General features: G+C 44.1%; 1 protein-coding gene across 2 annotated transcripts; it reads right to left on the reverse strand.

Moving 5' to 3' along the window:
- Nucleotides 1–5,466: 5,466 nt before the first annotated feature.
- On the reverse strand, nt 5,467–27,624 carry BAHD1 (bromo adjacent homology domain containing 1). Of its 2 annotated transcripts, none has more exons than XM_010710855.3 (7): nt 27,424–27,624; nt 18,869–20,509; nt 15,664–16,025; nt 13,901–14,060; nt 12,917–12,993; nt 10,770–10,861; nt 5,467–8,662 (listed from the first exon to the last, which is right to left on the reverse strand). In XM_010710855.3, the coding sequence occupies exons 2-7, from the start codon at nt 20,490–20,492 to the stop codon at nt 8,473–8,475; spliced, it is 2,505 nt and encodes an 834-aa protein (XP_010709157.1). In that variant the 5' UTR covers nt 20,493–20,509; nt 27,424–27,624; the 3' UTR covers nt 5,467–8,472. The 2 variants fall into 2 exon arrangements, with proteins under 2 accessions (XP_010709157.1, XP_010709158.1); XM_010710856.3 differs by lacking the exon at nt 27,424–27,624 and adding an exon at nt 20,771–20,789.
- Between the last annotated feature and the right edge of the window lie 376 nt (nt 27,625–28,000).

Below are 28,000 nucleotides of genomic sequence, written 5' to 3' on the forward strand. Positions count from 1 at the left end.
GCAAAAAAAAAAAAAAAATCGCAGCACAATTCTGCAATGTTGCATGCTGTACTGAATCTACATCTAACAATAAACCATTTAAGGCTAATGATGTTGCACTGCCTCCCCCTTTTTCTGTTTAAGTAGCTGCTCTTTTAACACTGCGTGCTTGCTCTACTATTGACTGGCCTGTAGGTGAGTGGGGGATCCCTGTTGTATGGGCAACACTCAAAAGGGCCAGGACAGTTTGTTTTGCCTTACTGACATACCCGGGCCCATTATCAGTTTTGATTAATCCAGAAACGCCAAGTACCATGAAAGCAGATTGAAGATGACATTGAACATGGTGGCCTGTTTCACCAGTTTGTGCTGTAGCCCATATAGCAAGGGAAAAGATGTCAATACAAACACTTACATACTTCAGCTTTCGAAACTCTGGCACAGGATTAACATCCATTTGCCATATCTGTAAGGTATGTAAACCCGTGGTTTAACTGTCCCCCCATGGGTAGGCACAAGGCCCTGGCAATCCGGGCAGGACCGGACAATACCTTTAGGCTCCACCGGGGTATACCAAACTGTTTTGCAAGAACTTTGGCTGATTGGTGAAAGAAATTGTGTTACATGAATTCATCTGGGAGGGGGGGCCTTGACTACATAGGTGCGACAAGCTATTGACAAGTGTCAGCGCGGTCATTGCCCTCCACCACAATCCCTGATAGTCCAGAATGACTACCAATATGGCAAATGAAATAGTCATGCATTTTTTGTTCAAGTACAAACCACAAAGTGCAGAACAATGGGTACGCTTCTTTCTGTTTACATTCCTTAAGCAGAAACCGTTCCAGTCACTTGAACCACCCCCACTAATACAGAGAATCAGTCGCAATATTCACAGGAACATCAGTTAATCTCTTAAAAAAAACTACAAGAGACACTTGTAATTCAAGTTGTTGCACCGATCCTGTGCAGCATAACACTGCCATGAACCATCGTGCTGCCAAACAAGGGCTGCCTTTTTGGTTCGACCTCCCACATCAGTAAACACAAAATTATAGGAGACATACTTGGTTAGCGGAGGACATGACTACGTGAGTCTAGACTAAGGCCTCTGTGCTTTGGTACCAATGCTGCTGATTCCGGGCAGTCACAGTCTTTGACAAAGCAAGAGAAAGGAGATGCATAAGCAGAAAAAGAGCTGTACTAGGAAAAAGGAAAGAAGTTACAAACTGAGATTAGCTAAGAAGGCTGCCTGTTGCCAACGAATCAGAGAAGCAGCTTGGGTGCATGATCACCTTGTGCTAACTGCATGCTAGATGATCAACTATAGAGGCATTGCATGTATTTCATGCCTGCAACCAATCAGAAGTATGCTTCGTGTTATACAAGAGTTGTATTTTTTCCAATATACTGTCTCTGCTTTAACTTTTATAAAGTGTCCGAATCTGTTTTATTCTCCCGACATGAACTGACATCACCTTTCCAACTGAAAAAAACTCATTTTAAGACATGTCAAACATGCTGGATGAATATGCTAAATAATTCAGAGAAGATGGTTATGAGGGGCTAGGTCTCTCTTGCCCAGAACAGAAATCACTATTTTCCAAGAAATGTAGTGCTGGAGATCTGCTTATCTTGCAACTGCAAATTAATTGATAAGCAGCTGGCTGAACTTGCAAGGACCTTACACATGGTTTAATGCTCTCTTTCCCACCGTGTTGTAATTATGAACTGAGGCTTTTCAGGAAAGCCTCAGGAAGCCCTGTCCAAGAAAACTACTACCAGACATGATCAGTAGAAGCCATGCTCAATTTTAGAAGTCAGCAGAGCCCCCAAACTCCCTTTTTCAACACTTCATCATCCTCTGTTTCATTTCAAACTCCTCTCAGCCCTTCCCAGACCAGGGTTCTCTCTGCTTCCCAGTTTCACCCACATCAGGCAACACTCATGTCCATGGCTAGATGTGGCCTTATCATCAATTTTCAGTATTGCACGTTAAACTCTACATGGCTTTGATAAGAGATCCCATACAAATGTGCCAGATGTTATTTCCAGTGGGGAAAACAGCATCAGAGGGGTTAACCATCTCACAAAAATACCTTGTTCTCACTAATGCAAAGTTGACAGATTGTTAGGAACCCTCCTCCTTCATTACATGTTTTCCTCCCATGCCTCAGCTGAAAGGCAGAAATATCTGTTAAAGAAAAGCAGTACTACATAGCACCTAATAACGCTTTTCTGGGTCTGACATCTCGGAGAAGGAAGAAATTGTTCACATCTTTTCATAAAACAAAATCCAACCTGAATGTCAAAGTAAGAAATAGCAATTTCTTTCCCAGATGAAAGAGCAAAATGGATGTAATCAAGGCTTTTGGGATCCCCAAACACAATGAGATGCACACTGCCCTGTTCGGCTGCTTTAGAAGAAAATGGAAAATAAATGAGCCCCTAAACTGATTTCGCCAAGACTTATTACCATTAAACACAGGGTGCTGCTAGCACTCAATGAGTATCGCCCTGAGTCAGCTCTGGATGAGCAGGGGATGATGCAGACAGTGTTCAACTTGATGGGGACATTGAAATGGCCCCAACACAGTTGAGTGATGCTCACCAGAGGGCTGAAAGCTGGGCTGTGTCTCTGGGTGCTTGGGCTGCTCCTTGCAGATGTATCAGCATGAAGATGGATTAGGAAAAGAGCATTCAAGAGTGGAACAATAAGGAGGAAATTCAGGATCTGGAGAATGGGAACAAAAAAAGAGAAAGCTTCATGCTCTGAAAAATGAACTGCGATAGAAAGCATGCTGTTTTATTTAGACAAAGTGACTTCACAAGAACTCAATGCTTCTATTTGTCTCAATCGGTTCAGTTTAAAAGAAGCCTCAAAATACATAAGTCTGCCTCCTCCTGCATCCTTACTATGGGAAAATGAGTCTTTCTGGAGAAGAGCACTAGAAAGCATTTCCCTCCCCTTCATCTGTAAATAATAAAAATGGCATGTTTTCTCCCACATTTTAGAGGAGAAAAAAAAAACAATTAGAAATCTGACACAGGTTTTGCAGTTCTCACACGTGAAGACAGAGTAGGGTTTTGACTCTTAAACCAAAGAAATCCATCTTAGACCCAACATCCCTTGCAAAGGAGGAAATTTAAGCTAGGAGCAAACTTCCTCAATTATTAGGAAAAAAAATTCCAGGTCAGAAGCATCTCCTCTTGTTGCTGGTTGAGGGCTAGTATTGCAGGCAGGCTCTGCTGCTGTCCCAAGTCTATGTTTCCCTATGCACGTGCCTGTGGGGTTGCCTGCAGTGGACACTGCAGCAGTTCCCAGCATTCCCAATCCCCTTGGGAAATCTGCTCCCAGCAGGTGTTTGGCTTTCATCTTGCAGGGAGGTCAGAACAAAACCCAATCTTTCTTATTTGTGTGCAGCAGCTAATACGGTAAAATAAATGGTACTAACGTGCCATATAAATCCCTTTTTATAGACTGTAATTATGCAGCGTGGTATTAACTCAACCTTACTCATTAGCTGCACTCTGGTACTGACAGAGAGAGGATTTTGGAGCTGTAGTTGCAAAAGAAAAAACATCCTTACCACCCCATATCTCAGCCTGGGATTGTATGGAGTCACTTCCATTGTTGGATAAGCAGAAACCTATAAGCTGAAAGCAGAACTCCCTCCCTGCTGCCCTTGTGAAAACAGAGGACAAAGTTTGCAGAAAGCAGGCTCTCTTAACCCTGCTCTGCCAAGCTTTTGCTCAATATCCTTTTAAAAATACCTTTCTCCCCTCCGCCCCATTATAATATCTTGTCTTTTTTCTAATACTGTATTCCAGTGCCCTAAGACACAACACAGTGGAAAATACTCATCAGCTGCTGGCTTGGTTTAGCATCATTGAACAGATTTGTTTTTAAGAACTATTGGGCATCCAAAAGCCCCTCCAACTGCAGCTTGTTTCTGCAGAGTGCTCCAAAGAGGTTCACAGAGATAGAAAAATTAAATAGGAAGAGGCAGAGTAAACTGTGCTTCCACGCAGCAGATTGTGTAAATCCAGTTTAAATTGTTTCCTTTATTAAATAGCCTTTCCTCTTATAAATGGATTAGCTGCTCTCACTGGAGGCTCTGACAGAAAAGCCATCTCATCCCTATAGCAACAAGGGACACAAACATCATGCTTGCTTTCCTGGCAGCTCCTCAGCTCCATATTATCCAGAATGGGAAATCTCGGGGGTATTTCCCCTTATTAATTACCTCCATCAGCACAGAGCAGCAACCAGAGCAGGCACCACAAGCTGCTGTGGGTTTGCTTGGCCGGAAGCTACTGCACCATAAGTAGTCACATTAGAAACTTCATGGGATAACATCAAGATCTCCTGATGGAAACAACCCAGGCACCAAAGATGCTGTAGAGCCCGGACCTGTGCTGCCCTGCTTCCCGGGCTGTATGGATGTTCCAATTAGGAGACAATTCAACGTCACTAAAAACCACCACTTTCCCTCCCCCCCCCCTCATTTTGTTCCCAGAATTCATTTCCCCCCTTCCCAAGCATGCAAAAGTCCAGCTCTAATTAGTACACATGATTATTTACAGAAATAACCCAAGGGCCAGCTGCCCAGCCAAGAACTAAATCACATCTCCCCACTGCTTCATGCTCAGATCTCAGCACAGTCTCACTGCAGAGGGCACCAAACCCTCAAAATCACGACAGCCTTGGGGTGAGCAGCTTTGGCAGCAGGTTTTTGCTTGCAGAGCTGCTCCCCAGCACTGTAAAAACTTACGCTTACCATCTTCAGATCACACTCACCTGCATTCAGAGTGTTTTCCAGCAGATCCTATTCTCACAGAGGTCCTGATCCAGTTGTGTGATTTCAGGCAGGCTATTATTTGCTGCAGCTTTTGCTCCCATTTGGGTTCTTCCTTGTCTTATGGGCACATCCATGGAAACCACATAGCTGTCGGTTCCATTCTTGGTGTGAGGATGGACAGAACTGGGAGCTGCAGGGCTGGGATGCTCCTGTGCTGGCAAAAGCTGATGGCGATGATACCAAGTGAAATGACACCGAGATAGCGATGCTCTTTATGAGATGCTTTTCCCAAGAGAAGACTTCAAAACACTCCTTTACAGTGTTTCATAAGTCCAGATTGATACATCAAGCCTTCTAGAGACAACCTCTGCCACTAGCACCTTCCCTCTGTAAAAGGCAGATGCTTAACAACTATCCCTATGACAGCAGCTGCTGAGAAAAGAATGGAAAAATAAAAGGTAAAATTCATCCCCTTAACTGATCATTCCTTTCTTTGTTCATCTCAGAGCTGCGTCCTAGCAAGGATTGGGGTGGAAAAGCATTGGAATCACTCCCCAAGTACCCAAGCCCCAGAATTCAGTCCCACACTGGTACCCTCCAAGCACTTAAGAACTTTAACTCCTCTTGTGACAACCCAGGAAAGGAAGAGAAGAACAGAGTTGCACTGATTTGTTTTCTAAATCAATACAATTTTTCAAATTTATTTTTTAAGAATTACTTCTAATATATCTTTCTCACAGAAGAAGGGTATAGGGAATGTTTTCATTCCATCTGTAAACACTGAAATACAGATCTGGGAAACCAGGGAAGAGACACAAAAAAAGTGCATTTTACAAAATTATCAACTAAAATATATTTTACATGTATTACGTTTCAATTTAAATTCTACCGACTGCATTTTCAGTTTCAAAAAATATTTCCATATCTAATAGATTAAAAAAGCATGAAATATTTTCATTATGGATAAGACATTTCAATTCATTTACATGCTGTTTGCACAACAGCATAAGCAACCACGTGAATCTCAAACAATGTTCTTGGCCTGAAGCAGATTATAACGTGAGAAGTTGAGATTTGTCCTTTCTGGACACAACAGAGCCCATTCTATGCCCAGGGCAAGCGCAATTTCTCTTTTACTTGGGGAGGAGCCAGGACAAAGGTGGGAGCAGAGGGGGAGAGGGGTCAGAAGGAGGAATTTCAGCGTGTTACTGTGGTTTCCAATCCTTCTCTCTTCAAATCCTTCTCTGACTGTGCAGAAATGTTCAGGGTTGCCTGGCCAGTGGATCTTGATGAATCCTTCATCGGATGGCACTTGGGTTAGAGGAAGGCAGCTGCAGGCAGCTCACCTACTTCAGGCTAGGTGTCAGGAATCCCTACCAAGTCAAATGTGTGTATTTAACACTGCCAGTCACCTTCCATGCTGTTACCACATGCCCATGGCCCCAGGGCACAGCCACTCTGTTCCCCCATCACCCCCTGTCATGATGGGCAGGAATGGCTTTGTTTCTCCAGTGTCCTCCCTCTCAGCAGGGACCCCATCCTCCGGCATCTCCATGCTCCCCCCTTCCCCATGCCATTTTCATCCACCCAGAAGAACTCCTGACTCCCATTGGGAGATATCGCACCATGCAGCCTAACTAAATAATTCCAAGAGACCATCAGTGCCCAAGCTAATTGTTAAGGAGAAATCTGAGCAATTACTTTGACACTAACAGTATCTTGAAGTACAAATGAGATAAGATGCTTAGCCCATGAATTCTTGCCCATGCACCTAGCATCAAGCCTCCTGAAGCTGGGCATTCTCCCTTGGGCAAGGACAACAGGGCTTTTCCAGCATCTTCTCCAACACTGAGCAGAAATCGTCCCAAACAGCAGAGAGATGCATGCCCTGCTGTCCCACTGCGGTGGGTGCCAGTTTTCATCCTCTCTTTTTATGTCCTCTTCTTCTAGAGGCTTTCCCCTCTTTGGTATGTAGAGCAATTCTGGAGATCTACGGCATTAACGAGCTATTTCCATGTAACAGATTTGATGCCATGGGGTTTTCTTTCCAGACCAGGCGTGCAGCTGTTGGAGCAAGCCAATGCTGTTCCCTTTCACTTCCACTGACAGGACAACGTTAAAGCAGTTTCAATACTTTCACTGTTTCACATGAGTTCAGAAGCCCCCCAGAAAGCAGAAAAATGCAAATCCCTACGTTCCAATGAGTGGCTCCAGCCAGCAGGCACACGGGCTAATGCAGCGCTGTTTCTCATTCTTTACATTAGTGCAATCTAAATGTGGATTCCCAGATTGGTGTGGCTGACTCAACGGACTCTGTTACACTGTCCTTTGGTTTGCTTTAGAATCAACTTCAACAGTTTGCATTGAGATAAGCTAAAGTCTACTTAGGATCTATACATGTAAGGCAAGAGGCAAAGAAATATCTACGAGGTTCAGGTTGCATTTTTCAATGCAAACCCTTCCCCAATACTCAGTTCCTTTCAGGAGCCACAAAGCCACTTTGGTGAGCTTGCTCAGATGACAGGATGAGTTTGGAGATGGGGAGAAAGCTGCAGGGCAGCACTGAGACAGCTCTGCTAGTGGCTTCAATGAGGGTCAGAACAGAAACATAAAGGGGAGTTAAATTAAAAAAAAAAACAAAAAACTAAAGGGAACACTTAAAGTGTTTGTCATCTAGCTTCTTCACAGTGAGAAGATGGTGTTAAAGGACATTACAGACAAATGAATTGGATGAAAGAGTAAACCCACTTCTATCACTAAAGCTTTCTATGCTGTATGAGCAAGCAGTGCTCAGAAGAGAAAACCTGGTTTCCACCAACGAAGCCCACTTGGTGTGCTCCCAGCTTTAGGGCAATGCACATCTGCTGCAATCCTGTGGGTGTGGGTACAGCTCTCCACAACGTCACGCCAGGACATAAAGCCATCAATCCCGCCGGGTCCTTCTCTGCCTCTGAGCTGGAGCAGATTTCCAAGTCTGGCTGCCAAGCCCCAGTTCAAACAGTGAGTTGCAGAACAGCTCTTAAGAAGGTGAGGGGAAGAGAAAGATGAGGAAGAAAAAAGGAAATAGCTCTTCCTGCAAAACCTACTCAAGTGTGACTCAAGGCCACTCCGCATTCAGGTAGCTTCAAAAGCAACTGCTGTATTTCAAAGGAGCTCTTGCTCACCAGGAATCCTCTCTCTTTCCTTTTGGACAGAGGAGGCTCCTACGGTCTGCCAAGGAACTGGTCTCAGTCCTCCCACTTCACACGAGGACACGAGAACCACAGGACTTTCACAGCTTGACTCACATAACACACCACCGCATCCCTCCTGCGTCTTCCCACCACTCCCACCGACAATGGCTCTGATTCAGCTTACTGGCTTTTATCCCCTACAAACCCTTCCCAATATATGCATCTCTAGATACATATATAGATATAGATTTACATATGCAAGTACCTATATCTATATACATATATTTATATATTTTCATTTATGCTTTTAACGAAGTGCTGTGCTTTCAACCACTGCCTTCCTCCACAGGGATCTGCTCCCATGCACGCCGTTCAGTCCGAGGAAAGAGCACTGAGAGCTCTTGGCTGCAAGCAGCACAAGATAAATGGGTGGGAGCACACAGGTGTCCCAGCCTGCCAGCCTGCCATCAGCTCCCCAGTGCTGCTCACCCTCACCACAGTCTCAATGCAGAGCCACGCTACTGTGGGTTCTTCAAGATGCGCCCGTGTCTGAAATCGTAGACATGACGACAGAGGAAAACCAGCTCAGGGTCAGTGTCCTCAGGCACCTTGCGGTGCAGAGGTGTGGAGTACTCTTCCGAGGGAGGAACCATCATGGCTTTCCTGCCAGGGATCCCTTCGACTCGACGCTTTGCCAAGGCACAGAATCTGCAAAGCAATCACATCGGAAGAGTTAATATGGATTCACATCATCTTTCACCACACAACTTCTGCTGTTTGTGTCAGCCTTTCTCGTGAGAGTGGCTGCCCAAGGATAAAGGGCACAGGGAAAGGGAACATGTAGGAGAATTAATCTTTACTCAATAGCAGGATGGCTTTTGATGCACACTGAACCATACAAAGCAGTACAATGGTCTTGCTTTCTATACTGGCAGACTCCATCCAATAAGAAAGATGCTCCAGCAATCCACTTCACCTTTACTACTTTGACCTTGTTTTTGTTAATTATCTCCCCCAAAGTTTGGCACATCAGGCCATCATTTAGACAGATGCAAGTGAACTGGGTACAACAGATACTGTGTTTTCTTCCAGCTACCTTCATGCAAGATTGTGACAAAGCATTTAAGCTGGAGAGTCAACTACAATTTTCTCATCCAAAGCTCATGATAAGGGCCACTCCTTGCTGTTAAAGCAAAATCTTGTAGCACATATTGACTTGAGGTCCTGGTGACCAAATGCTGTATGCCTACAGGGGTGATCCTGGAGGAGCTGGAGTCAAAGTCAGGTTACAGATGAGCTCCTGAGTCAAGTTAAAAAGAACATCAGTTTTGTAAACACTCAATTCATCTTCACATCACACTGTATACATGCATTTCCCTCACAAACAGGTTTTCAACACCAACTATCCTGTTGAAAAAAAGCTGGTTGCAGCATGGCATATCAAGTAGCTCTAGGTCAGGGATAAGCCTGGTGTAGAAAACAGGTTAAGAGTAACAGGAAAAAGGCTTCATTCTATCAACTGTACTAGCACTTCTAAGATTAATAAACCACTGGGAAAAAAAGATATCTGTATTCTGGGTGCTTTGCTGTTTTCATGCAGGACACTTTGACAACCCTTCTGCAGGAGCCTGTGGTACAGACAGATTTTGTGGCCAGCTGATTTTGCATCCTACATTAGTAAACCATTTGGCAAAACTGACCAAGGACAAAAACCATCTCTGAGAGTTGATGAGAGTCAGCTTCAACTACAACTCCTACATAACAGAGCAGCCTCTAAAAACCTTTATTTCCTTGTAGGACTTCCAGTGTAAGCAAAGCATAAATTCAGGAAGCCTTCAGGAAACTTTCTCAAAGGTGACCTTATCCACAACAGCACAAAAAAAAATTCCTGCCTATTGGCAGGAAATTGGCAGGAATTGTTAGAAAGGAAATGAGTTATCTGAATCCAGAGCCTAGTTTGCTTCTTAGTTTTCAGAAAGAACAAGATCCATTTTAAAACGAGCTGGAAAAGTTTGTTTTTAGAAATTCAAATAGTGGAGCCCTAGGTTAGAAGCAAAGCAGCGACCAGCAAGACTTAAGCGCTCCCTCTGTAGTAAGACTCAAAAGTCAACCAGATATGCCCAGCAAAACTGAAGACATTTCAAGCACTATTTTATGTTACAGACTTGTGTGCCCATTCAACCCTCATTTTCTGACAGATTCATACATCCAAGGCTGGCAGTCTTAAATTTGAACACTCTGATATTCGTATTGACCAAGTTTAAATTTAATCAGTTGAAGGTTATCTGTAAGTGCTTTAGTCAATAATCTGACTGATCCTTTTGTCAAAAACACTCAGATTTGCAAGCACATATACAAGGATCCAGTAGCAATACTGATATATTAGAAGACATTCTAGCTAGCCATAGCATCTGTGTATCATTGGGGATGGATGTATAAGGTGACTTCCAGACTTGCTCAGTTTTAATTTACCACTGAGTTAAGCCCCAGACTGTAGGTTTTCCTGCATTGTCCTCCACTGATGTCCACATGTCAAGATACCAAGATAATCCATTCACAAGCATTTGTAAACCCTTTAGAGCATATATCATATACAAATCAATGAGATATGTAACAAGTCTAGCATGGAGAAGCACTCCCAGGCTAGAGTACTAAACCTGTACATAGAGTGAGTGTAATTCATCCAATTATACCTAGACTGAAGTCTGTAAGGCAGGGACTATTCTGCTGGGTAATGGCTGGAAAGGAAAAAATGACAAGTGCTGGAGACAGATGCAGGTCTCGGGAACAGCAGCAAGTTAAGAGCACCACCTACCTGCAGTACTCTGCAAAGGTCAGCACGTAGCACTTCTCCTCTATGCAGGCAACACTGTTTTCGTCCTGATGTCGGGATGCAAAGATCTCATTCTGCAAAAGAAAGAAGGAGGTCACCTAGCTGGGCAGGAGCCCCATGGAGGTAAAGGCAGCTCTACACTATTACCTCAAAGGGGAGGTGACAAAAGCATGCTCAAAGCAGATATTCTTTAGAGCCAGTATTTCCAATAATACTAACTCTTCGCAGGTGTCTTGTGACCCACTTATAGCGAGTACCAGAATTTTTTCCAGCAACCCATCATTTAACATCCCTGACACTCTCTGTGAGCTCAAGTATCCACACCCTCTCTTACAGAGAGCACAGGAAGCTAAAGAAGAGAACTCCTACATGAGCTGCTTTTGCTCCAACTTATCCTAAACCTGACTTTGTACAGAGTTCATGTGGGTGGAGCCATCAGACTACATTCAGAAAACACGGAGAGTGATGCTTCTGCAAGCAGGAGGTTGGAACACTCCCACCCACACATGCCTCTGAGCTCCCAGAGAAGTTCTTCATCCATTTTCCCTTTCCTGTGCTGGAAACCCTTCCTACTCATTTGTAAAGCTAAGAGTAGAAAGAGAGGTTGAATGGCACTTTTTATATCAAAGATAAAACAACCTGTTCTTTTCTGTCTATTTTTTCATCCCAATTCAATTTAAAAGACTGTTTTAGTGAGGGGAGTAGTAATAGCCATTTTTCTCCCAGGGCAGTTTAGGAAACTTGGCTTTGGTTAGATATGGGACAACCCAGATGGAACAGTTTTAAGGAATTTCAGATTAGTTAGATCAGCAAAGATGATCTGAGGCAATAAGGACGCTTTGCACAAGTCTGTAAGTGTTACCTGCAGGCTGTACTTCTGCTGACAGCCCTGAGGAAACAGTTAAAAGCAAAGACTCTAAACAGGGCCACTGTTTGGGGACAAGCTTAATCAGAGAAACTGAAAATGCCACACCCTACTTCTGCACACTGAGGTTTTGATCTACTCCTTGCTTCAAAATTATCTGAGTCATCTTTGGCAAGCCTATCACAGCTACTCAGCCTACAAGGCAATCTCTCATTTGAAGTCTTGTGTAATTAAGCAGGTGTGCAAAAAAAGTGGTTCAGTTCCTCCTGAGCTGAATACTGGTGCTCTCTCTGCATTAAAATGCAACTAGTCATGCTTTTAATTATGGACCAGAAAAATACAAGATACCACATTTTGATTTAGGAACTCATCTGTGCTCTGCATATCAGACCGGTACAATTCCCTGGCTGCTCCCCAGACCTGTGCTCCCATGCTTTTTTCCTTTTAAGTAGAAAGGGGAAAAAAAAAAAAGGCATCAAGGATTTTGAAAGCAGCAGTAAATACTTATTTTCTAGCTTGGGAACAGCTGTTCTGCCACCCAAAGCAAGTCCAAGCAAAGCTGAGTAAGGTGTGAAGTCACAGTGACTCACACATTTTTCTTTTAAAAAGTGAATTCTTTTACACTGGCACAACATCCTCAAATCAGCCTTTAGTTCTCATCATAAATCTACACAGGGGGCGGATGACGCATCTGCAAACTGTACAGATTTCTAGAACTGAAGCAGCAGATTTGGGGGTTTTTATTGTAAAAAGGCAGCACATGACAGAGCTACTCCAACATACTGCATAATAAAAATTGTGGAATTTCACTGGGAGTTTTTGCATCAAGCTCTGTGTTTCTGCATGGATTAGAATACTCTTTTTGGAAAAGCATCTGATCTTGATTCAGTGTAAACTCAATTCTCTTTACTCTTAAGGTGGCAGACAAAAGAAGTTTTCACTTGATGCTCAGGATTTTCTCAATTTGAAGGTAGAAACATTAAGACCTAACACAGTTGGCCATATGAAAAATGCAGAACTCCTGTTACGCATGGCAGTAGACTGGGGGAAGTCCATATGCAGGACACCACTGCTTCACAAATCTTGCAACAGCTGCACCACAGCCAAGAGACAGCTCCATTTCACTCAAATCAGAAGCTAAGCCTCCCGAGTTCGAGGCCAACCAAGAATGCAGGAAGATACTCAGGCTACTCCCCTATTTCTTGCAAAAACGTGGGATGTACCAGGAGACCCTTGCCTCGAGTTCCACATTTGGATGTCTCACCTGATGCATACTGGGATTGCGGCCTCCCTGAGTGTGCTCTGGTCTGTAATACCACAGGAGGCTCATCATCAGCTCCCCTGCAAGAAGATTTATTCCAGGACATCAATAATTGGTTCTGTTGCAGTGTTTTCCCACCAATATCCTGCTTCCTCCTCCTGCTTCATCCCTTTCATTTCCACAGCTCTCATGTAGAGACAGCTGTGTTGTGATAAATATTTCATACTGAACTAGGTATCCCTTTCTTACAGCAAGGAGCTGTATTAAGTCAGTCACACTGCTATTCCACTGTACCTTCACCCCGTTCTACTTCTATTACATCATCACAGAAGTGAGTTACGCACAAAAACCAAATGTTTCCCTTAAAAGTCTCCACTCCAGCTCATGGTCTGAAAAAATGCTCATTCAAAGCTTGGTGCTTGTGATATTAATTCCCAGATTAACACCACTGCCACTTTCTACAAAAACAACTTCTCTTCTTCCTTTTAAGCTAGAACTGTACCTCAAAATATTTGGCACAGCATTCTTGATTCAACCATTGGTAATCAGATACAGGACCTTAACATCAAAACCAAACACTCAAATGATTCTTTTCAGGGCCCACCAAGAACTTCTGCAGATGTGCCCGTGCACCATACCAACCCTCAGCCCAAAACTTGGCTAGAACATCTGAATAAACAACAGCTCCTGAGATGCCTACTTCTATGGAATTATAAAGGAAATCATTGCTAAGATCGCAGTTGGCAGACATTATGTGCTTTCATGACCAGGAAGATTTTAATTACCAGTTCCAGGCCAGTGATTAAAGAGATCCTAGAACAACTCGAACTAAAACTATGGAACTAATCTCTTCCCCTTTGCCACCCAATCTGGCAGCTTGAGAGTGCACGAAAAGCTTGCAGCTCTCCAAGATACATCACTTCCCTGGTTCCAGCTTGCTCTCATCTGCCTAACACAGAGGCTAAATGGACCCTTTCGTCACAGTACCTGTTTTGGGGTCTTCCCACAGCGCCGATATCTTCGCAACATACGGCATAGATTTCTTCCTGGGTCCCGATTTCAAGAGGACAGTATCTCGTACCCGGATAATCTCCCCATCTCTCTCCACAGCCTGATAGCTCTTGCGAACAGCTGGTTCAGGTTCATTCTACAGCATTGGCACACAAAAGAAAGAGTAACCCAAGCATACAGGCAAAAAGTTAGTTTACTGTTTGCTAGCCCAATCCAAGACTCCTTTGGTCCTGCTGTGAATTAAAAACTTGCCTACGCCTGCTCAGAGCCATGTCTTTCCAATCCAAGAGAGCTCCAAGAGAAATCATACAGTGGAAGGCCAGTCAGAGCATCCCTATTTCCACTTTGTTGGCTTATAAAAGCAAATTTTGGGTCAAAATGATTACTTCATCTATGGGTAGGGCATTCATATGTAATGAAAGTTCATCATGGAACAGCATCCAAATGTATGTGAGCTATATGGGGCTATCATTCTCAAAGCAAAAGACGAAACAACTGTTCTTCCTGCCTAGTCCGGCAGAAAGGAACAGGTCATCAACTAGACAGTAGGTCTCACAACAGGTCTCACAAAAGTACACATCTGTGAAACTAAAACCCTTCTTTCAAATTAAATCAAGTTCCTTCAGTTCTGTAGGCAAAAAGCACAGTGACAAGTCTGAATAGTGGATGAAAGAGACCCATCTCCAGGTTCCATGGGCTTTAACCTCGCATAGCCCTTGGTGCCAGAGCACATCTCTGAGAGCTAAAGCTACAAACCCTCCCCTGGATAATGCTCTCAACAGCTTGAGGCTGTGCCACTGCACCAAGCGCGTACTGTTGGGCCATGACCTCCCCTTGCAGTGACATTTAGTGAGCATGGTCAATGCCTTGTCCCACCTTTCCAGACAGCAAATGGGTTCTGACCTTCACACCCACAGATTTTACATTATAAAATGAAGGATATTAACTTTTCCTTCAATTTAGTTGCTAGAAGCAAGCAGACTTTACTGCATTACTACAGTAATTACATTTTCTGTCAGGAAGTCTCCCATCTTACAGCAGCTAGTCTCTGCACCTCAGTGCAACAAATGGGTAAGTGCAGTTGAGAAGACTTCAAAGAAGTGACTGTCCATGCCAACGTGTAAGTTACAAATTAGAGGCTACTGAATGCTAGAAAAAAAATCCATCTGGGAGTCAGGAAACTGTTTCAGTCCTCCGTGTGTTCTGGGAGATCTCTTCTGGACTATGGACACTATCAGTGAGAAGAAGAAGCTTACAAGAGCTACCTTTGGACAGCTGCTTACAGCAAAGCTAAAACATCCCTCTCCTCAAAACAGGTTTGACATAGCCCCGGAGGAAGAAACTGGAGAATGATCCTCCCTGTAAGATGGACTCACAGGTGCAGCAGGTGCCAGCCTTGTAAATGCCAAATTATTCATCATGACAGCATTTCAGCTGATGCTAGCAGAGGAGTGGCAGGCTTTCCATGCTCTGCAAACTGTCCATCATGCTGTGCAATGTAATATGAGAAAAACAAAGTCAACAGGTCAGCCACAAAGCCCAGCCAAAAGGCTGCTGATCCTCAGCTTGTCTTCTAGATCACTGGACATCTAGCAACCGCTACCCTGAAACAAAAGCCAAAACCCCTCCCAAACCTCCGTCATCTTCTACCTCTGAAGATGCTCATATGGATATGGGTACACCAAAAAAACCACAACAAAACAAAAAACCAAAAACACAACAGCACTCCAGATACCTACCACAACATAGACAGCCTTTTCGCAGGCTGTGCCAACAGGTATCCAGCCATTGGTGGCCCTTCGCCTGCTGATGCGCTGTTGCTTTGGATGGGAATGGCCTCCCACTGTTTTGCTATCAGAGGCATGCAGACAGCCTGGCGTATTTCGGAGACCGGATTTGGAGCCACTGGGAGGCTTTGAGCTCTGGGGACATTCACGGGCCATGGTCTGAGGGTCAGAGTTGGGGGTCTGCAGATGAGGAACAGGTTCTGCAGCTGGCGGCACGCTGGGTACAGGACATCCTGAGAGCGGGTGGGCAGGTGACGCAGGGTGCCCTGCCACCGGAATTGTGAGGTTCAGCTGGTCCAGAGACTTGCAGCCTTCTAAGAGAAGGGAAGAAAAAGAGGCAGTTATCTTGTTTGAAATTTAAGACTACTACACTGTCAAGACTGTCCCGGAGTACCACCACTTTCCCCTGAAATTCCCTTAACTGCATTATAGCCATAAAGGCCCTTCACATTGTAATTTCATTTTGCACTGTCAAGGGATTCTAAAAGCATGTATCTTTATTTCTAAGCTTCCAGGACGTTGCTACTGATGACACTGCACTCCAACAAACCCAGCTGAAATCCCCCAGAGTCATGCCAGCCAGTAATACACATAAGGCTGGCTAGAGTCCAAAGCAACTCCAGACTGTCAATACATATAAAGAAATAAAAGGCTTATCAAAATGATAGGAAGGATTAAACCACACTAGCAGAAGATGCCAGGTTCTTTTCAAAAGTTGAACTCAAGTAATCAGGGGAAAATTAAGAAGATTCTCCAAATTAACTCCAGAAACATGAAAAAATAATAGATCAAAACTATATAAAATCATGCAAGTTGCTGGCTTCAGCAAAACTATGTTCCCAAAACACATTAGTAACCACAACAGGTAAGCAATCTGGTTGATGCTGCCTCTCAAAGGCATCTAGAACACCTCATGCTACTCCAGAAAGCACAAGACAAGCTCTCAAACCAAGTCGTGGCTAAGAAAAAAGCAATTTAGACCAGAATTGCCTGGTGTCAGCAGAAAGGGAATTCTCAACTGATTTAAAATGCATCCCTAAATCTGAACACATGCTTTTTTTGGGTGACCCGAGGGCAGTTTTCATCAACCTCCTGGAGATGCCTCTAGACAGGAACACAACATAGTACCTCTGTGGGAGAATGCTGCTGCACAACACAGAGCTATTAGAAAATAGAAAAAGGTAACAAAGATCATCTGCCTGGCTTCAGCAGGCACAGGATCCGTGGGGCAGCGAATCATGTTGTGCCTATTTCACTCACAAAAGCCCTTTTAGGTTGGAAGTTGAACACCTTGAGTGTACCAAGACAGAAAAGCAAACCACTTTGTACATAACACTGGATCCTGCACATCAGGGTGGGATCTCAGATAGGAGCCTGTTGCTTCCAACCAGAGTAATCCTTTAATTCCTTAAAATAACCCATTTGAGGGAAGGATGAGAATTCAGAGGCACACACATATGTAAAAGCCAACTCCTAAGTATAAACCCCTGTTAAGATGTGGGCAAACCTCCTTCAGTCTGAAAAACAAAGTCTAAATTATTCAGATATTGAAAGCTTTTAAATCCAAGTTGCTCATGGGAAGGAAATCAAAAATCAAATATATATATTTGATATACGTATACATACACATATATATAAATAAAGTCAGCTTTAACTCAAAATGCACTGCATCCAAACACCCGCTAGGAAAGGAAACTATTCCGCAACTTGCTCCTCCACTAAGAGAAAGACTGTATACACCTGAACTATTGCTGCCAACACCAGAAGGAATCACCCTGTTTGCAGGGAAGGCTGAACTCTCAACAAAACTCATCTGCACTGCCTGAGTCCTTTGTGAAGCTGGTTGCGTGAAGCTGGAGGCAGTGGCATGAAAAATTTCAGGAACTAAGTATTCTGACATGACCTCGGGGAACTATGCAGAAAAGTGTCAGACAAGAACGCACTGCTGAGCTTGTTGTCTTGCAAGCTTTAAAAGACGCTAACACTGCCTAACTCCTGTTGTAGGAAGCAGCACCATGACAGCAGAGATATTTCAGGAATACAGAAATTATACCTCAACCAAATGCTCCCAAGTTTCAGTAGTCTCCTACAACGGAAGATGACAAAGCCTTACTTAAACTGAGAGCTGAACCAAAACTCCATCCGCCTACCTGAAAATCTGTTTGGAGTAGCTAAGTCATGCCTTCCTTTGACTCGAACACGTGCATGTAGTTAACTGAGACACCAATGTTTACACTCCCAGCAGCTGAAGCAGCAGCTTTGTCTACAGACTGCAGCGCTTGCAAGCGGCAGCGCCTAGCTTGATGGCTTTTACACAAAGCACTGGTGTCTGGTAACCACAGCACAACAATTCAGCTTTAAATATTTCAAAAAGATGGGTTTTAATAGCAAGGGCGTAGTGCCGACAATGTACAAAATTAGAAAATAAAACCCAAACAAATGGGACTGAAATAGGCCAGGCAAACAAGTACCCCACATCTTACACCACTGCTTGCCCCCACTTCAGTGCCCGATTTTCCAATGCTGTTAAAGATTAAGTATAGGACTGCTGTCCACCAAGCTAACAATGTACCAGCACTTACATCACTACAAAGAAATTCAAACACCAGTTCAACCAGCAGACTCAAACTGAATCACTGCACAGCCCTGCCAGAACAGATCTATAAAGCCTTACAAGACTGCATCCTTACAGGACTGCATCCCCTACACAGCTTTCAACATCAAGAGTCTTAACAACGGAGGCTCTGCCTGCTTCCCCACTCTGCTCTGCAGGAATGATTCAGTACCAAGAGCAAGCTTTTGGGAACAGAATGACACCATGGTACAGCAGGATAGAGAGAAGCCTTGCGGAGCATCTAGGAACTGAAACCACTCATTTTGCACAGATCAAAGCAGCTAGTTCCAGTGTAACAAGTCATGATTCATCTCCTCACTGCCCCAAGTCTTTCAGCAATTCCATGCTTTCCACACCAACAGGACCTTTCAATGGGGAGAAACCCTCTGGGCTAAAAACAGGGGGAGGTAAAATGCGGGTTCTTTTTGATCCATGGCAGAGATCTCAAACTTTGATAAGCCACAAGATAATCACCACTGCCCCAGAGAAGCCCTCATATTGTTCAGTGTTCCTAGGAAAACAGCCTCGTGCTTTGCACCTTACCTGCTGCAAAAGGCATTTTGTAGGGGTAGCTGTTCCGTCCTGTGTGCACACTGCTGATCCTGCCATCCGGCACATGTACAACACCGCAGACACTGTAGCTGTTGATGGCTGTTCCTTCTCCACAGCAGTATGGGGAGCTGCACCAGTGGAGTGGCTGGAAATGATTGCCCGATGGCAAGGAACCAGGCGATACCAAGAGCCCTTCACAGGTAGCAGGCTGCGAAAGTTCGTCCTTGGGGTAAACTGAGCAGTGAGAGTAGCCACGGTATCCACTTTGGCCATAACAAACATAAAACCCATTCAACGGAGTCAGATCTGAGGATTCATAGAGACAGCCACAATCTGTGTGATTCCCAGGAACGGGCAAAGGAGGGAACTGCTGCACAGGAAAGGAAGGCTGATGAAATTCCTGTTTGGGAGTCGGGGATTTCTCTCCAGGTCTTCCATACTCTGGCTTCATGGAAGCTTGCCCACCCATGAGCAAAGGCAGTCTATGGTAGAAACCCTCTGTACTAGACTGCGATTCATAAGGGACAGGTTGGGCTGTCCTGTAGAGCCTAGAGGAGTCCCGCTGTTCCGCTTTCCCAAAAGCACCCAGGGTGAGCCCTCGCCAGCTGTGCTGACCTTCCATTTTTAAGCTCGTCGCTTCCTTTTTGGACTTGACACAATTCTTCCTATTGGCTTTGGCCCATTTGAGCGTAGACTTTGAACAGTGGTTCTCGGACTTGCCCTCCCCGTCTGACTTACTCCTCTGCTTCAGGGGCTGGTCTTTCTCATGGGTCAGCTTCAAGAAAGCCACAGCATTCAGGCTGGCCAGTCTCTTTGGGGTGGGATGATAGGAGATGGCACTATCCTCTCTCCTTAACCCATCATCAAAGACCTCATCCAGTGAATGGTCACAGCTATTGTATTTCTGACTGGGCTCATGCCGATTTTTGCCTTTACCTGTTTTCACAGTTGTCTTTTCCAAGGCAGGCCAGCTGTCACCTGCCTTGCAATGCAAGCTCTTGGCAGTACAGTCTCCACTGGCTTTGGCAGGGTCCCTCCGAAAGCGCCTGCCAGACAACAAGCCATCGTCCCGCTCAAAGAGCAGATTGTTCACAGCCTCTGCATTCAGAGAGGCCAGTCTGCGTTTCCTGGGCTCTGAAGGAGCAGCATCAAGGTCTTCCTCTGTCCCTGGATAAGTTACTGTGCACTTTTCCCCAGCTGAATCACTCTTGCCAGCTCCCACAGGTTTAACTTGTTCAGCAAAAAAGGTGGGCCCCAACTCTTCCACCCAGCTGGGAAGGTCCTTTTTTTTGCAGCTCTGGGTCTCTTTTGACAAAGATCCAGCCACATCCTCCAGCCTGGTGAGAAGCACTTTGCAGGTCTTTTTGTTCACTGAAGGGAGCAGACGTCTCCGCAGCGGATACGTCTTTCGGACTTCCTGCAAATTCTTGCTTTTGCTTGTCCCCACAAACCCACTCAAACTGCTGGCACCCTCAGTGGCATCCCCGTCCCTTTGCTCGCTGCACTCCGCCTGAGTCCTGTCCATCCTCCTGTTGCCTGTGGGTGATGAAACCTGGCCAGCAGAACCAGCTGGACGCTTCAGAAGGAAAAGTTGTTTCTTCCGGGCATGCGTCATAGGATCAATATCCAGTCCTGAGAACAAAGAGAAAAAAACATACCTATTAATACAGACAAGAGGGACCCATCTCCTCACCACACATCAAGTGCCAATTAGGACATACTTGTGGAACCGTGTTGCTATACACAGTCAAGACTTTTTGGGTGACAGGCAGTTAAGCCAATTAGGAGGCAGGATGCAGTGAGATGTGGGTTAATATTAAGCTACAGAACAGGATAGTAATTAAAGGTGAGCTAGTACAGGAGCCAGGAAAACCAGGATATAGCCAGCTTTACCCAGCTCCCAGTCCAAGTGAGTTCCCTACTAAAGCAACGCTGTCTTGAACATGCTACAAACTCGTATCTAGTAAAGATCATCTGAATCCTGGTCCAGGGCACACAGTAGAGATAAATCCCAGGTATTTGACTGCTTGCACATTGTTACAGGCAGGTGGTTTCATTGTCACCTGAAACAATTAGAAGAAAAACAGAGTCCACCTACTCATGTAAAAAGTAAACTTCATCTATTAAACAGACCTGTCAACATTAATAAATTAAATACATGCAAATTCCTGCACAGGTTAGAACCTGTCTACCTGTTGCTGTTGTCTCTTTCTTAGTTGCATTTTACAAAATCTGTGGACACTGTTCAATCAAATTATCATGTTTGGCAGAGAAGCTTGAACAAATATCTCGTGCTTTCAAAACACATTTATAGGAGGAAGATAATTACTCAGTCACATAACATTCCTGATTTTTCATTTAGATGGTATGTCAAGACATCCTTAAAACAGACACAAATGTCTGAAATATGAAAAGGAAGAGATAAGACTCTTCGAGCTGGGAGAGGTTTGCACAGAGAGGAAGAACCAAAGAAAGGCAGACAAGCCCCAATTGCCTTTATCTGGCATCAGTAGCAGAGGTTGGTTGCTCACCTTTCATCATGCCTTAGGCTTTCTGGCTACACCAAGAGCAGCACCTTACTGCTGAGTGGGCTCTGAGCAGCTGGCAAGCAACACTAGAGGAATAGTTTCATCCCAGCAGTTTGTTTGGCCAGGTGCTGGCTTCAGAGCTATGCAAGCTAATACTGATTTTTCGTTTCCCCTTGTTTCCCTTCTAGCAGAATAGTTACTGTGCCTTTGTACTCTTGCATTTCAACTTCAGCAAGTGACCTGTGGTAGGCTTGTGTCAAATATTTCAGGGATTAAGTGATGCTGCAGTCCGAAAGTACACATACTCACGGAAGAGTTTAAAGGTAAGAAGGGATATGGCAGGCGATATCTACAAACATTTTAAAAAGAAAGTCTACTTGACTAATACAGAAATCAATTTAATTAAGCCTGTACCTGAGCACAGGAAACAGCAGAAAAGGGCAATTTCTTGCATGCAATGGTATTTATGAAACAGTCAGATTCCCATTATCGGCACCAAAATGCCAGCCTTCAGATTAGCACCAATGTAGGAACAGTCTGATTACCCCCACATCCAGCTGCAAGACATCTTAATTGACACAATCAGCACAGGTCTGCTACTTCTGAGGCTCCTAATTAAAGCTACTGCATCTGTAGCGAAGAGAACAAAGCTACCAAATTACAAGAACTGTTCATTTGATATGGTTTAATCAAGCTGATAATTAGATTATCTATTTGAAATAGACCCAATGTGTTTTAACTGATTTGCTTATATATGCATTAACTAGAAGAAAAGGAGGAATTGAAAGCTACTATGGCTTGCACAATATTTTGCAGACGTCAAACTCTTTCCAAGGTGTCTCAGGGTAATGGAACCCTTATACCCCATTACACATGGGATAACTCCTATAGCCTGTGCCTAAACTGCAGTGCTCTGTGGTGAGCAAACATTTATGTATATAGCCATGCTGTTTCCAATAAGCAAAACCAGTTCTGGAAATTAGGAGGATAGTTATCAATTAAGACTGACAAGTTCCCCCAAGATCAGAGTATTTCTTGCACAAGCAGACACATTAACCACATACAACCTTTGGAGTTAGCAAGAAAATTCCTATTTAAAGCATGCAAACCAAAGTTTGAAAGTGGTAGACCAGGCATCCTACAGAATCATGCCCTAGGGAAGATTACATCTCCCATACAGGCCTGTGATTTGTTTACACCTCTAAACCTATTTTCTGTTGTCCCCAACAAAAGATGGAGCCTCCAGCAGAAATGGTTAGCAGAGATGGGAGAAACCCAGAAGAAACAAGTATGACTTTCCTTAAAAACCAGCATCAGTTACGTCTGTCTCCCCTAACTCTCACCCATCTTCTGTGAGCAGCAATCATCTCCTGACTACCACTACTCATTTGTCACGTGCTGAGGCTTTATAGTCCATCAGTTTGAACGAGGAAGAGATCTATTAAAAACTGAGTACTTTAGACATGACCTTGATCGTACCAGACCTGCTCAAAAGATAGGGACAGACTGAAGGAAGGGAATTGTTCCAACAATGAAGGGGAGAATCATTAACAGCAAGAGCGGTAGTCTTCCCTGTTTGACCCCATGGGGAGGGTCAAGACAAACAATAGCTTAAATTAAGTATCTTTCCTGGAACATAAGCATAGGAATGCTTTCTGTTACAGTACTCCACATGAAAAAGGATTTTTAATACATATATTTCCTCCCACTGCCATAAAACCACCTCTCTCCCCAAAGCCCAGAAGCAAGATCTGTATTCTGGTGCAGCACAGGTAGCATCGTCTTGCGCACTGTGACATATTTACAGGTAATACTCCACAACAGCTTTCATCACTGACAACTGCAACTGGGAATGTGGAGAGAAACACTCGAGTTGAACTCGCAAAGATGACATTAGAGATAGTCAAAAATCACACTGAAATGGGAAAAGCACCAAGATTCAACACAGTATCTTTTAGAGAGTCTCAGTTGCACGAGCTCTTTGACACAAGACAAATCAAGCAATCACAGGCTTTTATTAATTGCCTGTCAGTAAAATGAGGATATGTCTGCATAGATCTCCTTGTTGCCTGGTCTTCAAGTTCTCCCTCTCCACTCAGAGCTCAGCTGCTTGAACACTATAAAGCACTTCTCTGCAAAGGAAGAACTAAATATCTGAAAATTTGTGCAAAGACAAAATAAGCAAATCCCATATGTTTCGGATAGCCATGCAAATCCTTTAAGTGCCAGCAAAGAAAACAGCTTCTCCATGATTGTAAACCCTCTGAAATGCAGCTCTATACAAAAGCTACTGAAATGCAATCAAAGTTAAGTAAAACTTTGTTCTGCTTTGTTCCCTCAAAAACTTCCACAAGATCCTTGGATAAACAAACACAATCAGCCATGTTTCTTCCTGACCTGCTCAAGTGTTCACTTTGGAAATCAAGAGAAGGTTGTTTTTCCACATCAAACCCAACTAAAAACCTCAAATTAGAAGTGCGGTAAATTCTCTTTGTTTTCAAAAGCACTCAAAACACGTCTCCTTTACTCTGCAGTATCTCAGAATTAGTAGTAGAAATAAACTGATTTTAAGCCTGTAAGTGGTCACTTACAAAGTGTGGCTGGAAGGTTCAGTTTCTACAAAGGGAAGTTCGCCATGAGATTGCTGCAATAAAACAACTGCCCCAACCCAGTTGAAGCTGGAGTGTTGTTTCTCTCCCTTTTCTGACACAACTACAACTAGAGATGGGAACAATCAGGTTTAGCAACTATAACAACTCTTGTTATTTCAAAGCAGCATACAATGTGAATTTATAATGAGACTCGCTAGGAGTGAGGGAGAAGATTCCAACAACTGGCTTCATACCCCCCCAGAAGCCAACTGCAACATTTTAGATGTTAGATCTGATCCTTAGCATCTCTTACAGATAAAGACTCTCAACCTTCTCCTGAAAGTACTCTCAGCCCTGAGAATCTGCTGCATTTCTCAGTTCTCTGTGTTTGTACATGGGTACAGAAAGAGCCACTCTGAGCCTTCTGCTACAGAGTGCTGCAGAGATGCCACTACAAGTTCTGGAGACTGTACAGATGCAGGCACCAAGACAACAAACAACTAAGTCAGCAATTTATTCACATTATGAGTGTGCTTCCAAAAATAGGCACCAAGCAGTCTTACCAGATTGCTCCCCTTACCTGGGATCCCTTCTCTTTCCCCAGCATAGCACACAAGCAGAGCTTCTGAATGCTGCTTGAAACTTAAATACCTGACAGTGTATGATTCTTCAGAAATCAGAGTCATGCAGAGCTTACCAAGACCAGCTATTCACAGGGAGTGCCGCATTCCTTTCAGCTGGGAAGGAAGTGTCAGGGCTCTTCACCCCCTTGCCACCTTTGTAGGGCTTCAGAAAGCAAGGAGGAAAAACTAGCTATACCCAGGAGACTCAAAGAAATCACAACATAATCAGAAGAACTGAAAGTGAAAACACTTATGGCAGAACCACCCATCTCCTGCATGCAGCAAAGGAACTGGATTGGAGGTGGGGAGACACTAATAGTTTATTTTAGAAGTGAAACAACTTTGACAAAGCACTTGGCCTGGTCCTCTGCATCCCAAACCCACTGAGCATTCTCACAGATGAAGTTGCTATCCCCTTCCTCAAACTGGACCAGTTTGAAAGAATTATACTGAGAACTGTAGACCACATCAGACTGAAGAAATTCAAACCAAAATGCACTGGTCTAATTTTGTGCTATGGAAAAAGCACTACCCAAACAGCAAAGTCTGAATAGAGATGATGCCTCATTAGCAGGAAAATAAGCAAGTGTCTTAACAGCTGCATTTTCTGTAATCATGCAGCTGCAGCATCTGTCTCTCCCTCTCCATCACTTGATTGCAAATGAAATTAAAAGACACCAGTCTGGGACTACCCATTCAAGTACCACTTCCCTTCCTAAGCTTTGCTATGGAGATGCGCTGGTTCCAAGGAGACGATGCGAAAAAGAACAGAAATGTAAAGCTTTTCAAGTTTCTAATCCACTTGGCACTTCAATAACATACAAAGAGTCACAACAATGTGAATTTTACTCTCCACGCGCAGCATTGTTTTGCTGACTTTTAGTCCTTGTCCACTGGAAGAAGTTATGTGCTTTTGAACTGGTGCAGTTTACTGTGACAACAGCCCCATAACTGTAAATGCTGGGAGGATTGGCTCCTTTCTCCTTGCTGCTTTTAAAGTTAGATCATTCTCAGCACTATAAAGGATATGCTGCATGAAGGAAGCCTCCCAAGATCTCTTGGAAATCTGAGTAAAGCACAGAACTGTCAGGTGTCCCAGGCTGAATTGCCTAAATGCAGTGCAAGTCCCAGGAGCATCACTTCAACCTTAGACACACAGAAGAATTAAAATTGTTATGCACTGCAATTTGTCTTTGCAGGGTCCAGCTCTGATTTCAATTTGGAGGCTCACTGAATGCCTCATCATCCTCATGCTCCAGGGAAAACTGTTAGGGCATGTATTGCAGAAAAGGCTTTTTTTTTCCTCCCCCACCAACATAATTCTTGTCATTTGCCAGCACCTCTTGAAAATCAGGTGAATACTCAATCCATGCCTCTTTAGCTTCAAAAAGGCAAGCAACAAGGGATCGGGGGTTTGCTCCAACTCTTGCACCATTAAGAGAGGCTCTCTACAAGTGTATGGACTGCCTGCTCTGCTGCCTGGTCCTACACTAGCAATTACAGCTTGGTTGTGAAAGCCCATGCCTTAGCCACATTGCTGCAAGTACTGAATAACATGTGATCCATGATAAATTGCCCCGCTGAAGCAACAGCAATTATCATCGGATGCTTCAAAATTGAAGTGCTATGCCTATCTGAAAGCGATGGCACACTGAGAACAAAACACACTGGGGTGCACTCCCTGCTTGCCAGCTGACCACTTGCATCAACAGGAGCTAGACCTGTTAACGCCCCAGCAGAGAAGTTGCGCAGCTGATTTCCTGGGAGAGCCTGTCCTGGCCTTGGTTATCTGCTCTCACATCTTGCCTACTGGCAGTGCTGTGAAGCACTTCGCGGGGAAGCCAGAATTAAATTTCTCTGGCTGTTCTCACACTCTCCACAGTCCCAGTGAGCAGCACTTGCAAGGGGAAGGGAAAAGAAGGAAAAAAAGCAGAAAAAGGAAATAAAAAAAGAGAAATCATTGCTGCACCAATGGAGGCTGACCTCAACGCATGAGAGTCAAACAAACCAGAGCCTTTTCAGCACCTGGAGCAGAAAGACATTTCATTATCAGCACCATGACACAGCTCATCTTCCCTGGGCAGTGCAGCCCTTTTAAAGACTCAGATTCAACAAGTGCAATCCTAAATTCCTCAGGCAAAGTGATGTGGGAAGCCTAAGCCAGCACCCTTTACTGTGAGGGAGAGCATTTCATGTCTGCTCATCTCCCCTGCCACTGCTAACAGTTGCAGCAATATGTATGCTGCCAGAGCTGTGTTGGTCCCACAGATACATCCTTAGGGAGGGTTAGATGCACCTTGTACGTTCTTTGGCAAAAAACGGTGCCTGCTTTCAGAGAGGAGAGGGTATCAAGAGCTGCTCAACTAACCATCTTCATTCACTAAAGAAGTTTTTTTTCCACTTGCACACTGAACTAAACAGTTCATCACATCTAGCTGGGAAGAGCCAATTCTTTCCACACAAGTGGAAAAGAATTATCTACAAGTTAGGAGGAAACTGGTAAAATGCTTCCTTGTAATTGATGACAAGGTGTGTTATTTGTGGAACTACCATGATATCTGGAAAAGACACATTCCTTTTCAGAAAAAGCACCAGCTTTTCCCTTCCCCCATTACCAATGCTATGAAGCTGCATAACCGTGTCACCTTTTCAGCAACAAGCTACTGCTCATGCTGAATATTCAGTATCTGCTATAGCGAAGAAAGTATCCACTATAAGTACAGAAAGAAATGCATGACTTGAGCAACTCAAACATCAGTCACCAGAACCAGACCAAGCCTCACAGTCACAGTTTGTTTACATACCTACATTATAGAGCAATGTTCCTGAAGGCAAAGACTGCGCTGAAAACCTGAATAAACACGATCATCATTTGCAAAACTTATTTCCTTCCATCCTGCAGTCATCCATGGAGCCTCTCAGCAGCACCAGCAGGAACCTATGGCCACCCCATACCTCAGGGCCAGGAGCCACTGGCTTTGCATGTCTTTTCTAAACTGCCTGCTTGTGCAGAGCAATTCAGCGACCCTGGGGAAAAATAACATCCAGCCAGTCATTAGACACAAGCAAAGAAACATACAGAATGCCAACCCCCTGCCCAAAGAGAAACCATTTCTTTGCCAGTGCAAATATTGTAATTATTCCCCCAGCGCAAAGCCCACTGTTGGCTTCTCACTTCTCAAAACCAACCTTTATAAAAGAAAAAAGTAGTAAGTGTGACTAACCAAGCCCGAAGCACGCCCTGTGATGAAAGCCCAGATAAGGCAGAGGAAATCCCTGTGCTTGCAAATACCAGGACATCAGCCCCTGGTCGGAGAGATCAGCCTCAGCTCATCTCAAGGCTGAAAACTTTGTAGCAAGCACTCAAGTTTCAGGGATATT

The sequence above is a fragment of the Meleagris gallopavo genome, chromosome 5 (genome assembly GCF_000146605.3).
Source record: "Meleagris gallopavo isolate NT-WF06-2002-E0010 breed Aviagen turkey brand Nicholas breeding stock chromosome 5, Turkey_5.1, whole genome shotgun sequence".
Lineage (NCBI taxonomy): Eukaryota > Metazoa > Chordata > Aves > Galliformes > Phasianidae > Meleagris > Meleagris gallopavo.

What these genes read in the sequence shown, in the direction of transcription:
- BAHD1 (XM_010710855.3), bottom strand. Translation starts at nt 20,492, where the DNA reads ATGACGCATGCCCGGAAGAAACAACTTTTCCTTCTGAAGCGTCCAGCT. An exon ending in AAAAGGCTGTCTATGTTGTG is followed by an intron (nt 14,061 to 15,663) that starts GTAGGTATCTGG and finishes CCAATGCTGTAG; the next exon opens with AATGAACCTGAACCAGCTGT. An exon ending in ACCTTTGCAGAGTACTGCAG is followed by an intron (nt 8,663 to 10,769) that starts GTAGGTGGTGCT and finishes ATTGCTTTGCAG; the next exon opens with ATTCTGTGCCTTGGCAAAGC.